The sequence below is a fragment of the Chrysoperla carnea genome, chromosome 2 (genome assembly GCF_905475395.1).
Source record: "Chrysoperla carnea chromosome 2, inChrCarn1.1, whole genome shotgun sequence".
In the NCBI taxonomy this organism is placed as follows: domain Eukaryota; kingdom Metazoa; phylum Arthropoda; class Insecta; order Neuroptera; family Chrysopidae; genus Chrysoperla; species Chrysoperla carnea.
The window spans coordinates 37,758,804-37,777,716 of record NC_058338.1 but is presented as its reverse complement, the minus strand read 5'-3'; the positions used below and the strand labels follow the sequence as shown (position 1 = coordinate 37,777,716).

Here is an 18,913-nt window from a genome sequence, read left to right as displayed (position 1 = left end):
TGCCTATACATGGTATTTCAACAATTAACTCGTTTTATTTGAAATTAAAAACATATAGCCCCAATTTGATCACACCATACAGAAATATGTGTGACTGATTGTTACATCTTGAAGTGTGACAGTAAATTAAAAATATTTTAGTCTCTCTGACAATAAAAAAGTTTTTTTTTCTCATCAACCTCATTTTTCATATTTACCATGAAATTTATACTACCTACAAAAATCTTGTATCAATCTGTGTACGGTTTTTGCCCCCACATGTTATTACACACTATATGACTTACAAATAAGCAACTGACCTCAATTCACTACATACATTTCAAATAAATATTTTGATATTTATATCTACGCCTAAAACATCACAAATATAATCTATTGTGAAAGTCACACAAACTTTGTATAACAATAACGTGAAGGTACGCTCCCAAATACCGTATATGTTTAAGAAGGAAAACGCTGAAACAGATCAAATTAAAACAAGAGTCGGTTCAATCGGGAACTGAGCCAATAAGCCCCTACTTTCCAATTATATAGATTTCTTCGAGTTTTTATCCCCTTTATAAATAACAGAAATTTTATCCAAAAATTTATTGCAACAAAATAAGCCTAACTAAATCAAGATCTGTTCATCGGATTACTATTTTTTTTCGTTATAAACTATGAAAATAATTATTTTAAAATAATTTATTTATTTTTAATTATTTTGAAACTATTTATAAAATATCTTGTATCTTTAATTCTTAAATAAAAGGTTTTATAAAGATATCCTATATGTTTAATTTTTAAATAAAAGGGAAGTGTTTTGGAATTATAGCCAATCATTAAATTATTTTTTCCACATACCGTAGCAATATTGCCACGAGTTTAAGTCACAAGTACGCATATTTTGAATGGTAGTAATTGGAACCTATTAATAGAAATATTTTGAATAATTTATCATCAAATTATTTATCTATATAATAAATTTATTTAAACAGGGTCGGTCAAATATGTATAAGCCCAAAAATATATAGCTAATAAATTTGGAAGATAATGCTAGATAATCGGCGATTTCCTCTAATATTATTTGACTGAAAATACTAAATGATGTCAAAATGTATATAAATTATGTTTCAACTTATATACTAATAGTAAACAAATGGTTTCGATATAAAAGTAGTGAAATTATGAAGAAAAAGCATCAAAAATTTCGGTGTATCAATAGCGGACGGTTTCTATGGTTTAGTCATAAAATTGATACCTAGCAGTTGATAAATAGTAGAATAATTCCGGTTAATTGTTCCAAAATTGGAAGAAATAATACTTCAAAAATTTGTTGTAGTGGCAGACTATAAAGCAAACGAGAGCTTTGGATATGTCTTATCACAGGGCACCGATCTATTCCTTTAAGTAGAAATTTTAAAAATAAGATGAAGTATCAAAGTCGAAAAATTTTTCGAAAAACATAATAATTTGGTGCAAAGGTAAATGGCAGAACAATAGCAGTAATTTCTGTGGGAATAAACATTTTGTAAGCTGTTTAGAAGTTTATGAAAATTAACAAAACATAAGAATTAGGTGTAGCGATAAAAATGTTGTTCCAAAAGTAAGAAAACATCCAAAAATAGTTGAGAGTTGAGTTAGATAAAAAGTCCTGGCTGATTGGTTAAAAAATTTTTAACTAGTTTGATACTGATGCCTCATTTTTATTACTTACTTATATTTTGCTGAACCGACTGGTACACTATTAGATAGACGAAGTTATCTATTACTATAGAGTCTGCCACTACACTTAGTGCTTTATTCCTTCAAATTTTAGATGAATTAACCAGAACTTTTTACCTAATCAAACGGTCTGCCCTTTGATTCTCACGTTTTTAGGCTGTTTCTATTATTTGATAACATTTTTATGACTATACCTTATTTAAAATTTTTCATGAATTTTCAGATTGTTATTCAAGTATTTTTAACATATTCTGCCGGCCCTGTATTTCTTTTATCTTATGTTGTAGTGTGTACATGTAGTATGCGAATAAAAAATAATCATTTTAGGTAAAATTGCTTGATTATTCATTGATTTTTTCAATTTTTGTATAGAGTGTATATTAAAAGCTTGCCGCCCACAAGAATCATTCACCATAATATTAAAGCGCCAAAAGAAATATGCGATCTTGTAGGATAAAACAATATTTAAAGTTTTATAATAAATTAAATTTTGATAAACAAGATTCGAACAAAAGGTAATATTTAATAACGTAATCAAAATATTACAACATTAAACCCAGCTCTTTTATAAAAACATCTATATCATCATCATGTCTAGACGATTACAACACGCAGTCAACCAAAAAGTAGTTATCATTAACGTTTTGCAAATAATATATGTCAGCGGTTTACAAGATAGTCAGTCAGTATGGTGGGCTATATAGAGGTAGGTATTCATTCATTTACTTCTGCGTGTGTTTATAATTGTTTTTTAGCAGACTTCGGCATTAAAATCTTTTTCATTCGAAATAATATATTTAACTAAATGTCTGGACTAATTACAAACATTTCTATGTGCTTAAACTCGATTTTTGTTTAGTTACCACCACAGATAAATTTAATCTTTATTCTGTGATTTATATTTTGTAAACAAATACTGCTTCACAATATCCTTGTAATTTGTATTCTGTTTACATATATCCTGTCATGTCTGGAACTTCAAAGGAGACCTTCAGCCTTCGGGGCTCCATTAAAATATAAATGCTAAAGTTTTTACTCATCATAAATAAAAGGAACACTGATTGTGAGAAAACTTGATTTTATTTTTCAAACTGTTATAATTTTCTTTTAATCAAGCTATCTAATGTACATTTACGAAATATTCGCATGCATATTCTAAGCGCCGAACGCCATAAAATACAACAGATGTCTTACAGTTCCTAGGTTCGTCATTGCGAACACAAAACCCAAGTAATAGCATTGTAGCATTACTTTCTTCTCTGGTTTTTGCGTTATTCGTAATCGCTTAGTCTAGTCTACCATTTTTCTGAGTAGCACAAAACTAACGATCGAATTTGAATGAATTATCGAAAAGCGTTAATGTAAACCTGCTAGTGGTAAATTTCATAATTTACTCTAATTTTAAAGCTAATTGTGCTCGCTAATGTCGAAAATTCAACTCACAGACAAGAAAAATAATATGAAAATTTGATTTTGTTCATTTTGTAATTTGTTTATCATATCTGTATTAGTTGAGTCGTCAAAATGACTATTGGTGGATAATTCACCCCCAGGTAAAAAGGGTCCGTCAGAAAATAGTAATTTTGAGAAGTATGTAAATATATTAGTTAAAAATAAACTATACAATTTAGTACAAGGTAGATCATGCAGTAATTATTACAATAGAAACTATTTGACCTAATGCAAATAATAAGAAATAGCCTCGACCCTAACCATTGAACCTTACTCTTTTTTACCATTTATATTTTACAATTAATTCGGTTGTACCGATCACTTCGGATTTAGTCAAGGGATTAGGTTCAAAACGAGTAAATAAAAGAAAATCTAAGGTATTTATTTAGATTTTAAGTAACACATTAATGAAAAGCCTTACTTCAATAAGCAAACTGGAGTATAATTTCCTGTAAGGAATGTTAATTATATTTTCATTAACTGTAAAAATACTATTTACTTTCGGTAGGGTGTATTTATGACAAAAAGTTAATTTGCTTGTAACAAAACACCTGTATATTATAAGATAAAAAAAATATTTGTACAAATAAATCCACGACGATGAATGGTACTGTCTTAAAAAAGTTTTAAATTGCATTGCGAGATATAATTATTTTCAGTCTTTATAAAATTGCAAAAGTGTTTACGTTTATTGAAATCTTTTTTTTTTTTTTTGTTTGTTTTTGTTTAAAAATATTTTCATTTAAACATGTTTTTGTTATTATTAAAAATTTTTTTTACATTATTTATTGGTTTATTAATTATTTTATATTTAAACCAATTGAGAGTATGCAGAAGATATCCAGTACCATCACCACCGCTAATACCAATATTAGGACATATTATTGAACTTGGTAGTACTGCAGAAGGTAAACTAAATATATGTAATGTGCTTGAAATAATTATCATCTACTTGTATAAGTGATTAAAACAAAACATGCGCTGATATACTTACTAAAAATAAAATTAGTGTGAATATAGATCTATAATAGGATAACTAAATTTTTATGTGCAATCATCTGTGCCAGTGGCGTATTTATAAGAGGGGAGGGGGCGGGGCACATGGATCAAGTGAGTTCCTCCTAGGTTCCTTAAACTATTGAAATTTACAAAAAATACAAATTGACGGATTGTATAATATTTTTGCATATTCTCAAAATTCATGGTAATTCAAGGTAACCTACATCTCGGATTTTGGGATCATTTTTAATTGTTGCACTTTTTTGGTTTTACCTCCCAACCAGCAATCCTCCTACCAATCATAACGTGCGATAATGAACATAGTTCCAATAGTTCTAATAAAAACATGAAGAATTGAGTAATAATTTGTTCAGCAAACTGATTTCACTAAAATAAGAGCTACATCCTAACAACAGTATAGTTCCATAGATGTATAAATGTCAAGCCACCAGATACCAAGAGGGTCAAGATTCAATTCCCAGCTATAGTGTATTTTTTGCATTTTTTTTCTATTTGTTTAAATAAAAAAAAATTAAAATCATGTGGTGAGTCTCGCATAGCTCAGAACGAACCCATAAATCTTAATTTGTTTGGAATTGTTTTAATATATTGTGCTCCTCATTTTGTGTATTTTCTTGTACATGGCGATGTCGAAAATAACTCGCGTAGCCCCAAACCATTAGATGGAAAGTCTTACAATTATGGATTGAGGTATTGCATAATATCTAGTTGCACACTCGCGCTTCCCTTGATCAAAACGTCGTTGTTTGTATCGATTTTGAAAATTTTCGATTTTCAATATGAATCCATTTTGACTGATTTATCAATATGTAAGGAAGTTATGTGATTCCTACATCATACTTTTTTATTGAACATCAAATTTTATATAAAAATAAAGAGCGTTTTCCTAGTTAAACATGCTCTAGGAAAACACTAAAAGGTCACTTCGTATTATAATAAAAATGGTACTGTTTAATACCAGTAATGATGAGTAATATTTATTTATTTTTTAGCAATCCATACTAATATTCTAAGATTAATAGATACTTATGGTAAAGTAATTCAGTTATGGATTGGTCCATTTGATCATTACTATTTTATATCAGACATTGACATAACAAATAAAATTTTATCATCGACAAAATTAATTGAGAAAAGTCATGCCTACGATTTACTGGCGCCATGGTTGGGCTATGGCTTGTTACTTAGTGGAGGTATGATACTCAAGATTATTGGACATTCATCTCGTAAGAATGACGTGTTGTGTTAAGTTAACATATTCATTCTTTTATAAATTTCGAACTTCTTTTACAAAGAAGTTTCAAAGAATAGAGCATCTCTTCATGTATACGATAATGTTTATAATAAAATTATAAGGATATAGTGGGATATAATATAATCGCAATTTTGTTTTGCAATTTTAATCGCTTCCAACATTAAACTACGTATAATAATATAACTTGGAAATTCCGTAGTATAACTTCCGAATTAAATTTCTTTAATGATTTCTTACGAGAAAGATGTCACACACTAGTTTGGTATATAAATTGAAAATAAACCAAAATTTAAAATTTTGTAGGTGAAAAATGGCATAAGCGGAGAAAAATGTTGACACCAGCTTTTCATTTTACAATTTTAGAACAATCTATTAATACATTTACAACTGCATCTGATATATTTGTGAAAAATTTAAAAAAGCATGTTGATGGTGGAAATTTTGACGTTTATCCATACATAACACTTTTGGGATTGGATATTATATGCCGTATGCTTTATTTTTATTTTTTTTTAATTATTAAAAACTAATTGAAAGCTTTAAAAATGCATGCTTTTGTTTCACTTAAAACCAATTTACAAAAGAAAAAATCCGTTTTCTCAGTTTCAAACATCTGTTCTATAGATTTATCTTCAAAAGGGCATTTAAAAAAACTGTGAAATTACTTTAAAAATAAGGTGAAAAGAAAACATGGCTATTACAAATGCCACATCCAAATTCAAAGCCATTTACAGGAAAATATCTGAGGAAAAATTTTATTAGCCTTCGGATATAACTGTAAGTGTATGCGAAAAAAATTAATAACTGGGAGCCCTTTTTTGGAAACTTCGTAGTTACTTTAAATGAATTTGGAATTCTCCTCTTAATGAATTCTCCAAATCGTAGATGTTTAATTCTAGACATGATTTATTTGAAATAATTAATAAACACGAAATACCTATATAGCAAAGTCGTAGTCGTTGTGCATTGGCGTACTTGTATGGGTGGGCAGCTGTAACTCCCAAACTGTTTTGTAAATGTGTTTTGGCAGCCTAACAAAATTGGAAATAATATCAAACGGTTTTGAACATGACATTTTATTAGATTTAAAGATTACGAATTCATATCTTTATCCACGGCATATAATTAAAATGTTATTCGTCTCGCCTTCAGTTACTGATATATTAACACTAAAATTATAATTCAAGTTACCATTTTGTAGAAACAGCAATGGGAATTGATATAAATGCTCAAATGCAATCAGACTCAGAGTATGTGACTGCAGTACGAGATGTATGCCAAATAGTATTCGAAAGAATATTCTCAGCTATACAACAATCTGATTTTATTTTTTACAATTTTACTAAAAATGGAAAAGTATTCAAAAAAAGCCTGAAAATTTTACATAATTTAACAAATAAAGTGATTGAAGAAAGGCGTCAGTTATTAATTGATTCAATGAAGAACAATACAACTAAACCTAACAAAATAATCAATAAAGAAGTTATTAATGACTTAGAAGTTCAAGGTATGTATGTTAAATCATTAATCAACATTTTTTTACAAATAAAATATTTATAAAGAAGTATGTCTGTTACTACTGCTGTCAATATCATGAAAACTATATTTCAAAATTTTAAATCAATGAGACAATACAATTGATTTTTGCTATTGATATGATTAACAAGTGAAAACAATTTTTCAAATACCATGCATAAATATTGTTGATTACTCTATCACAGTGCACATACATATAAAATTTATGTAATACATACTATACAATTTACGCCTAATTTGCGCCCTCACGGGTAAACAATGGTATTTACGAAAAAATGTTTCGAACAAAAGTTGTTTATTTTTTGATAAGGAATATTTTTTACATTTGAATTTTTGTTCTATCTCTAACGGTTTACAAGATGGGTCCTTTGGAGCCATAGTTCAAGACCCAATTGATCTATGTTGCTCATTTAAATTTCAGCTTCATATCTTTTTTCGTTTTGGAGTTATCGTGCCAACAGACGGACGGACGGACAACCGGAAATGGACTAATAAGGTGATTTTATCACCTATACCAAAATTTTGTTGATAGCATCAATATTTTTAAGCGTTACAAACTTGGGACTAAACTTGGTATACCTTGCATATTACATATATGCATGGAATAAAAACGGATGGGGTATGTCAACAAGAATGCAACTTTTTAGTAGAAAAAACATTTATTATTTGAAAAAGTTTATACTTTCGTCAAAATACACAAAACACGCAAAAGTCAAGTACAAAATTTATTTTAGAAACACACAGGAGAACAATATTTTTAAACAACGAAAATAATCAGCTGTCAAAACTGAAGAGCGCGCTTTAAGCACAATAATACATAATTTCTACAAAATAAATAAATATATCAACCAACGCAATCGTTCTAAAATATTTTTATTCAATGAAAATGATCAGTTGGGTGACCTTATGAAAAGTTCATTTTTTTATTATCGGCGGCATTTTTCTTTTATTGTATTAGCAGCACTGAGATCTTAAACATATACTCGGATAGACTTTGATGTTGTAAAAGATTTCATACAGGATCAAATCGCACTATTTTGGTTCCGATGTTGATCACCATTTCGTAAGATAAAGAAAGTCGAATACATACATAAGATTGGGAATTACCAAATCATATTCAAAAAATTACAAAAAGTTAAACTCAAAAATTTCGTGGTATTAATTATTTATTAACAAAGGTACACGAGTCATGAGAATGATTATTACAAACGCCATTCGCAGCGGATTCACTTTCTGTTCATTGTCTTGATCATACAAGTATATATCAGTCGTATCATTGCCCTTTTCCCACTCAGATTATTTCCTCCCTCTGAAAGGTGTCTGATTTTAAATAAATAATATAAAAAAGAAACTTTTTTTATTTCGGAAAATCGAAGCTGCTATTGAGGACTTCCGAGTAAAAACATTCATCCATACGACTAATTTTAGAATGATATTCTTTACTGAATAGAGAATCATCAAAGTGCGCACAATAGCAATAATGAATCAAATCGAAATCGAAATCGTAAGGTAAAACAGAGAATGCAAAATATTGTCTAAAATATCTCCATATCCATATCTAATTTTTTATATTATAAAATGCTTTGTTGTTAATTCCTTTGTTTTAGAAAAAAAGGAAAAAATGGTGTTTATGGATGTATTATTAAAATCTACAATTGATGGAAAACCTTTAACAAATTCTGATATTCGAGAAGAAGTTGATACATTTATGTTTGAAGTAAGTTCCAAATTTTAGCAAAATCGTTAAACTCTCAGAATCTTTAATAAGAATAATCGAAAAAAAATTAGGATTCCGCTTTATATTAATAATTAATTCAATATAATGATTGATATGGTTTGATTTCTGCTGTAAGGTGAAACAAAACTTTAAAATCTAAAGTTAATTAACCTTTATAAAAAAAACTATTCAACAAAAACTATTCATTTCCAACAATTCTTGATGGAAATGTTTATTTGAAATCAAACTGTACAATACATGTTACATAAATAGATTTACTTTATGTTGCCTTTATTCGATTTTAGAAAACGTGTTTCGAACAAAAATGAATTTTATAAAAACAATTTCTTCAATTTTGTTCTTACTCATTTATTATTAAGATTGAACATACAACTGACTGAGCTAATTTTTGAAATACCATGTATAGAGAGTGTTGATTACGCAGTCATTTGTTATTTTACTTCATGTAAGTAAAGAAAGATAACCACTCTTACATACAAAGTAAAAATATTATCATTCTTTTTCCAAAGTAATATTAATTTTTGCAAAGTAAAAAGAGTATCATTACCTCGGTTGTTAAAGTATATGCTATAACAAACAAACAAATGTATGTAACGTATAAGTTTAAATATATACAATACCTGTGTGCATACCATATGATGTTTATAACTTAAGTTGAACAATTTAAGCCAGCAAATATAATTAATTACATGTTGTTTTTTGGCTAGAGAACTGTATTCGATATAAAATTTTATACATAGCGTTAATCATCTTGTTGGCTTTATTGTACTGTTAATCGATTATGCAGATGATCCTTTAGATATATGCTTAAATATTAATTTTTACTTTTAGGGACATGACACTGTTTCCTCAGGTCTTAGCTTCACTTTATATCTTCTAGCAAATCATCCTGAAGTTCAAGTAAGCTAATGGTGCGGCTTCAATGGATAGCGAACACCATATAACGAATATTTGTTGTATTGCAAACATCACAAGACGAATATTTGTTGCATTGCAAACGTCATTTTTAAGTAACTGAATCGAATTTTTTGGATTTGGTTATAAATAAGAATAAAAAACGAATAGATTCAAATTCAATGCAAGCGAGTGAAATTTTTCCATCTTAAATCCAAAATTTCAACCATTTATGACTAATGGTTTCAGTTTCAGTTCTGGTGAAGAATTCTCACTGCACGGGCAGAAAAGTGAAGTTGTATTTGAAAGTACGCAAAATATGAACGTTTAAAATTCCTAATTAAACAAAGCGGAAGTGATAGGTTAGTGACATCGTTGTCCGATATCAGCATAGAGATACATATAAAATACATATAAAACTTTGTTTTGCTAAAAGGAGATTGGCAACAATCTTTGAATGCTTATAACTTCTTCGCTTTTTAATTAATTTTAATTTCACTTTCAAATTTTGTTATGATATCAAGTCTAGTTTTACATTTTTATTCGTGAAATGGCAAATTCGACATCAGACAACTACCGTATTTGATGTAACAATATTGCTAAGCACACAGTTTTAATATTTTACGGCTAACGAGCTTAGAGTTATTAAGTTTTGATTTTATTGAAACCCTAAATCGTAATCAATTAAAAATCTTTTGGCAAACTTTTTCATTTTGTTGATGATGGTGATATCTGTAAAATTCCTTCCCATCTGCTCCCAACTTTTAAACTTTTTCATTTTCATCAAACAACCTGGCCACACATACGATATATCAAATTACTTGATGTTTAACGAATATTCGCCATCCAGTGAAGTTGCAACTTAAGAACTTGTATTTTACTTAGATCAAATCATTTGTTTGTGTTTTATGTATTTAGAATCAAGTTTTTGAAGAAATAAGAGAAATTTGTGGAGATGATTTAAAAAAGCATGCAACGCTCTCTGATTTAAATAAAATGTCTTATTTAGAAGCAGTTATAAAGGAATCAATGAGAATATATCCACCAGTTCCGATTGTTGGAAGAAAATTAAGTGAAGATTTACCATTAGGTACTTTTTTAATAACCTGAGTTAACATGACTCAAGTAATAAAAATTTTTACATGACTCACATAATTAAAATTTTAGAAAATGGAGTGTTACGGAAAAATGCTCGACCATCAATAATGATATATTCTATACATCATAATCCAGAATATTTTCCAGATCCTGAAGCATTTAAACCAGAAAGATTTTTGACGCAGGCACAAAATAAAAATTATTTTTCCTATATACCATTTAGTGCCGGTTCCAGAAATTGCATTGGTTTGTTAATGAAATTATACATATATTATTATTATTACGCCAGATATGATAGCGACATTGGAGTTATTTTCAAATTCGAAAATATCAAAGATAGATATGCTGGTATAGATTAGGTTTATACAACTCTACCCTACAGAATTACCAAATCATTTCGTTCATAAAATGGGAAATGGCCCCTAAAAAACAGTATATAGTATATATTCATTAGTCGCAAAAAATCCAAATCAATTTAACTATTTATAATAGTGCCACCTAATCTTGAATTTTACCTTTTATAATTTTTCACAGATTAATTTAAAAAAATTTTGAAAACCTTTAAGAAGTGTTAGCTTATGAAAAAAAGCGATAAGATGAGTAAAAGAGCATGAGATCTGCTCCTTGAACATGAGATCTTGCAACAAAAAAAAAAGGAACAGAAGACTAAAACCAAGAATTATGCTTGGTGAAATTTCTATTTTCACCAAACAGTAGATACAAATAGATAATTATCATTTCGTATAGATACATAGCGTTTCAAAACTGGAACAATTCTTTGCCACCTTAGTCATTCAAAATCATATACTTATTTGCACCTTTCATTCTTTAAGTAACCAAATTTTTTCGACACAACAATAGCGACACAATAAATATAAATGTAAGTCCAGCACATTCGAACAAGCCGTTTATTTGCTTTTAGAAAGTACTATATTAGCTCTTATTACATTTAATAATCAATTATTCGAAAGAAGATACTTTAATTTCAAATTCATTTTAGGTCAAAAATTTGCTATGTATGAAATGAAATCAACAATAACCAATGTCATTAGACATTATGAACTGTGTTCAGCTGGTCCCGAATATGAGTTAAAATTAGCATTGGCTATCATTTTGAAAGCAACGAATGGTGTGAATATAAAACTGAAATTAAGATCTTATAAATAAATATTTTGATAAAAATTAACCGTCTTATATTTTTCCCATTTGTAAATCTGTGGTACAAGTTATCAATTTACGACTTCATTCGTTGTTCATCAAATATTTTTTTTCAGAGAAAAAAAGGCAAATAAATAAAATTATGTATTTAATAACAGATGATTTTTCAGTACAAATTCTTATTTCTCAACCCCCGGAATTAAAAAAAAAAAAACAAAAACAAAAGTATTCTAAAAAATACTTCGAAAAAATTGCAAAATGTTCGAAAGCTAATACAAATGGCGACTGGAAAGTGTTGTAAAGCTGCTTTTACATTATGTTATTTTGACCCCTGAGGGGAGTTTGAAACTATGTTTTGCAAGCAAAAAAACAAATTGGGCTACCTGCGTAATAGGTGATAAAATATATTCATTTTTTTTTTCTTCAGATTTTACTGGCGTAAAAACATTTTTAAAAAATGTGGAAATTGTGCTTTATTTTGTGTATATTTGCAACTGTTTATATATTTCTGCATATGAAGTTGCTTATATTTAATAAACTTCAGGGATTGGTAAAATAATTTTAATTCCTTGGAGTACCTAGAAACTTTTTGAAAAAAATTCAAAACTTTTTTCATAAAAAGCTTGTAATACACTAGAAACGTGGAGATATTTTTTTAAAAATTTGAAAAAATTTATTTTACGATCATTATTTAATATGTTATATGCACGAAATATACAATAAATGCATTTTTAATGCACACACGAAGAAAATTATCTCCCCATAATTTGCAATGTTCACAAAGTTCATAAATACCTTTTAGAACCTAATGCAAAAAAACCGCATCACGATCCATCTTACTTAAGAAATTTTCGCGGTAAAATGTTAAATTTTCTACGTCTACGATGCAACATAGTGAGCTATCGTGTTAACGGAGGGGCAGGCGGGCAGATAGACGGACACACGGAATTCTACTAATAAGTTGATTTTGTTTAACGTTATTTCATATATACAGGATATAATTTGTTATAACCGTTCAGTAATACCGAATTACGAGAAAAAACGAAAATTTTTTTACATAAAGTTTATCCACAAAATCGAAAATTCAAAGAAAAAAATATATCTTCTTTTTCCGTGTTCCATTCTAGAAATTCTTATTGGAGAGAAAATAAAAAATATATTCTAATCGGTGCAAGTGATATTTTATATCAAAAGTCGGCTGATGGTTATACAGATATTTGGTTCAATTAAAAAATGAAAGCAATTTCTTATTTGTTTAGCTCTTATCTTGACCCTGAATGAATACGTGAAACACGTGAATCGCCATTTCCTTTAGCATAATTAAAATACCCTTATGAGTAATTTGATAAACGTCTTAGGAAATGAAAATCTATGATAATTAGTCTTTATTGAATTAATTCATCACTCGTCTGCATGACTTAACATCAAAAACATTTAAGTAAATACTGAAAATAGGTAAAATTATGCAGGTAATTAATACAGGAATAGATAAAATTATGCAGGTAAATTATTTGAATTTATGTTTTGTTTTTGTTTGTCTGTAAAGTGGAAAACCGGCATAAGACTGAGAGACAATCGTAGCAATATAAATATACCAGGTGTATTAAAAATTATACCAGGGGTATTGTCAGTTTAAAATTTATACGCCACACGGGACGCCAGTATGTCAACTGATCTTGTTTTATATAACAAATGTATTCCACTTCAAGGGCACAATTCTAAAATTTTAATTGAATTTTTGTTTGTTTTTTCCTGGAAATACAAAAAATTTTATTTCACGCGATTTATGTTAAGTTCTTGCATGTACCTTCGCACAGATCTAAAATATTATTTATGGTTTAATTTACATTGGCCTGAGGCGTAATTACAAGCGACCAAGCACAGATGTAGAGTTGACTTGATCGGTTATATCCAATAACTGTATTAAATTACAAATTTTGACTGAAAACTTTGATGAAAAAAATAGCATCTTCTGGATTTTCAACAAAATTTTCCAACAATATTGATGAACTTTGTAACGAAGGTGATATAACTACGAGGCGATTTCATCTTAACCCATTCACAAAACTTCTTGTTTGAATATTAATAAAATTTGACGATTCTCGCCACTCCCTTACCTCCAAAAATCCTGCGACTGAAATTTTGGAAAAAATACAAGATATAAAGCTCGCCTCAAAATTTACAGAAAAATCTAAATAAATCCAAGTCTAATTTTGGAGGTTACTTTTTGGGGAGAAGGGTACACCTTTAGGAAAATTGGCATTCTGCTCTTTTATTCACCGAAACTACTGATTCTAAAATTTTGATAAATTATCGAAATGGTAGGGCTTTTTTCATAGCTTACCTATATGCAAAAAAAATTGTCACATTCTGTTTGTCCGTCTGTAATCACAATAACTCAAGAACGAAAAGAGATATCAAGCTGAAATTTTATAGCGTGCTAAGGACTTAAAAAGTAAAGTCGAATTCGAAAATAAGCAAAGTAGGTCAATCGGGTCTTGAGTGCGTAAGACCCATCTTGTAAACAGTTAGATATAGAACAATAGTTAAAATGTAAGAAATGTTCCTTATAAAAAAAGAAAAAACTTTTGTTTGAAACATTTTTTTGTTAACATCACTGTTTACACATTAGGGTGTAAATAATATATTTAATTTATACGTTACATTTATTATGTTTGTTTGCAATAGCATACACTGAAGAAATGAGAAGAAAGACATTATTATTACTTTGTATGTAAGAGTGGCTATCTTTCTTACATCAACACTATTAATATATGGTATTTCAAAAATTAGCTCAGTCAAATGTTTGATTTCACTTGTTTTACTTAAATTTGAATTTTTAAATAGGTAATAAAAATAAGTAGCTACATTTTAGTATGCATGTAGATCTACATATGTTCAAAGGTTAAGTATTATGTAAATTTTTAACTGAATTTCCAAACATTTTGTATGATGTATCAATGTTCATGGTTATAAGATTTAATATTTTTGTCCACTAAATAAAATATTTCATTCATATTTATAATTATTGAATAACTTGAAAATGTTTTGCAGAAGAAAGTGAAACGACCTTGTATTTTATAAAAGTAGATACACGCAACAAATAAGTAAAGGCACAATGTTATTCTTGTAAAAATAACACATATTTTTAATAATTTATCTACTTATATATTCGCGTCGAGTGATAAAGGACTTTCTATAAATATTATATAAATCAACTCTCGACTAAATTACACTGAAACAAAAACAAAACAAAACAAAACAAAACAAAACAAAACAAAAAACAAAATTGATTCATCCGCTTAGGAGGTAAGATTAAGATCCGTTTTGGAGGTTTCTTTAAAGTTATAATTTAATTATTAAACCTTTAATTTATGACTTTTTTCAGTGTTTTTCAAGCATTGAAAGTTTTATAATATTTTACAAAAATTTTTGCTATTGGTTAAAAAAAAGCACATATTTGTAAATGGTTTCGAACAGAAAAAAATTTTGTAAATAAGTACTTTTGTTCGAAATTATTTTCTTTAAACCTGATACGGCGCGGTGGAAATCAAATTCCAAGTTCGCTTTTTCATTATACATTTCCCTGCGTAATTGTTTTGACTAAATAGTTTTTATACAATGTATTATATGAAATATACATAGTATATTAAGTTTAGTCCCAAGTTTGTAACGCTTAAAAATATTGATGCTAGGAAAAAAGTTTTGGTATAGGTGTTCATAGAATCATCTAATTAGCCCATTTTCGGATCTCCGTGCGTCGGTCCGCCCGTCTGTGAGCACGATAACTAAAAAACGAAAAAAGATATCAAGCTGAAATTTTTACAGCACACTCAGGACGTAAAAAGTGAGGACGTAAAAAATAAACAACTTTTGTTTGAAACATTTTTTTGCAAACATCACTGTTTACTCACGAGGGCACACATTTGATGAAACTTTTATAGTATGTAATAATATGGGATTATCAGTCATGTATGTGTTACATGTACAGGTATATGTGTGATGTGATAGAGTAATCAACACTGTCTATACATGATATTTCAACAATTAACTCAGTCAATTGTTTGTTTTCATTTGTATTATAGTTTTTTTGATGGTAAGAAGAAAATTTGGAAAAATTGATAGAATTATTTTATACAACATACTCAAAACCACTAATCACTTTTCACTATCATTTATTCGATGTATTTTTAAGCGCCAAAGACAAGGTAAATAAATCTAAGTACTGAGTCTGAATTTAGGGGAATATTATTAAATAACCTTGAAATATTTCAACATTTTCTCCAATATTTTTAAAATGTATGGTTTAAGTAAACACATGAATAGATAATATACTTTTTAACATATCATGTCGTTTTTATTATAAAAAAATATACCTGGTGTTTAAATATAACAATTGGTATTTAATAATATAGTAGTATTGTTTAATATTCATTATAACTTATCATTGTTATTATTATACGCTGATTATAAAAATTAATTGCTACTTATCAATATAAAAATTGATAATTTGTGTTATTACAAAAATTATAATTCCAGTTAATTTTTATTGTTTTTAATTATCATTGATTATTGTAAGCATTGTGAAAAAATAATTTATGACAAAAGCAAAAAGTTCGAATATTTCCTGTTTCAAACCACAAATAAACTTAAATCAGAGAAAACTACAATACCTAAATTCAAATGATCACAAATCAAGCAAGATAAATGAAATTGAAATTATTTTGAAGGGTTAGTATTGGGATGGATGACTATTATTTCATTCTAATGTCTCGAAAACTATGAGGCATATCCTGAGGATATTGTAAACCATTAATAAAAACCAAGCCGTGGAAAGGGCCGGGTGTGATCCTCTACTGATTCTTATGAAATCTTCTTTTCGGATCATTTTGCCGTTAATAAGCTTCGTCCAACACCTCAACGAAGCTGATATCATTATTGTTCGCGCGACATCGATCAGGAAAAAAAAAACTCACCCGACTCGTAACGACTCGACCGAATTTTATGCAATTATTTTCGGATCATATTGTAATTTACAATCTTCGATCGAAAATTCATCGAAATCGGTATCATTTTTTGTTCGCACATACTTTTTCTCAAAATTGGTGGACCCACTACAATAACTTCCTATATCGGGAAGTTAATAATTTTCTGAAAAGCGACTGAATAGTTGAGGATATATTTTGGGTAATTTTAACATCGTAACAACCAAAAATTGAATTTTCTTGCAAACTAATCTCGAGTTTTTCTGTGTTCTTTATTTTCAGTTTTTTTTTTTTTTTTTTTTTTGTGGAGCTAGTACATTTTTTATCCTCGCAAGCTAAATGGCATAGAAGTTGTAGAAAATTATACAATAAAAAAATAAATAAATTATTTAAAAAAAATGAAATCAATTTATTGCATAATCAAAAGGAACTTTTATAACAAATAAAGAAATACTTTCTTGGTTCACTGATCTTTTTTTCTGTTTAAGTTATTTCAATAATTTTGATAAAGGCATACAATTAGGCACGCAGCTAATCTTCCATAAAAAGGGCCGTATTAATTTGAGTTAGATATTAAGTTACAAATGAACAGCAATTTGTTAAAATGCAGAAAACTTTTTTTTTTTGGGAAGTGAAGATATAGCTAGTTTACGAATTAAGATGTCATTATGTTTACCTAATTAAGTAAGTATTTTTTTAATCAATCTACATAGAGCTAAAAAGTTCAGTAACTTATGAATTGAAAAGATAATCTAAATACATCGATATTTTGCTTATCAATTTTTCAATTTATAAAAAGTCATTCACGTTGTTTATTCATATAATCTATTTTGCATTTGCTGTTACACGTGAAGTATAATTAAAATTTTTTATCATTTTATAAAATTTTCAAGTGTCAATTACTTTCTACAGTTCTTAAACTTAATTTAAGATATTTCTCTACCAGTCGTTATCTGGTATGTTATTTAGAAAAGGATTAAACTGGAGGACATTAATAATGTATTTTTGTACCTTATCCAATTAAACCAACATCTATATGCTTCGTGGAAATTATTTTCTTGGTGAAACAACTGTGGAATTTGACAATAAGCATTCTTCTAAAGAAAATAGAATGGGTGCATTTCCCATGATGGTTTTAACATTTTTATTTTTAAGAATGAATCTCGGATTTGAAACCTCCTATACATATAAGTACATCCTATGACAAAAGTCGATTTAATTAATGACGATCAATTAATGACAATTAATTTAAATATTGTTATTATAATTTAATTTAATAGCCAATGTACTTAGTATTCATTATTATTAATTATAAAATAACAAATAACCTTCAAACATTACATTAAAAAAAAAACTGATATATTAGCATACACTACCAAAAGGCGTCTATTATGTTATCCTGCACCATGCCACTTTTAATTAGGTAATATTAATTGGAGGATTCAAAATATTGGATTTTTTTTAAAATAACAATAACCTTGAAATACATCTTATTTTTAACATGACTAAATAATTTTTAAAAAGTTATTTTCTTGCACGCATTAGCAATTAAAAACATAAATATTCTTACATGCAACTATGTAAAACAAATTTACTTGCACTATATATTTGCACTTAGTTTCATTCTTAGTCTTACGATTTTCTTCATTAGGAAGTTAATTCAGAATGTAATATGAAACTTTTTCAGAACTTACTTTTACCCTACTAGGCAGTAAGAACCTCGTAAATTAGGCAAAAAGTTCACACACTTAGGAATACAGGAGTACAATGTATTGTGAAAATCATTTTTACACATGACCACCTGTAGGAACTTTTAAATAGAAAGAAAGAACTACATTACATGCTTAAATTGAATTCTATCAGGCTTATTTGGTAGGCGCTGAGTGGGTTTCGTTTACAGGTCTGCTGAATCCGAATTCTCTACAAGATTGGGGGAAATTTGTTATGACCAAATTAATTGTTTATACGGCCAAAGCTTTTTAGCAATTTAGTAACATTTTATTAAACATGAAAAAACAAAAATTTTTTTGATTAGTTATGATACCACCAATAGAACCGGAGATATGCTTAAAA

At 28.2% G+C, this 18,913-nt stretch overlaps 1 protein-coding gene across 1 annotated transcript; it reads left to right on the top strand.

Annotated features, from left to right (window-relative positions):
- Nucleotides 1-1,571: 1,571 nt before the first annotated feature.
- Nucleotides 1,572-11,855, top strand: LOC123292676 (probable cytochrome P450 4d14; the record flags this gene model as incomplete). Its single annotated transcript, XM_044873389.1, has 10 exons — nt 1,572-1,585; nt 3,913-4,064; nt 5,169-5,369; nt 5,735-5,920; nt 6,633-6,938; nt 8,575-8,684; nt 9,537-9,605; nt 10,518-10,689; nt 10,767-10,943; nt 11,698-11,855. Coding segments are annotated over exons 1-10 (1,545 nt in total), but the record flags the coding sequence as incomplete, so codon positions are not given.
- Nucleotides 11,856-18,913: the final 7,058 nt, after the last annotated feature.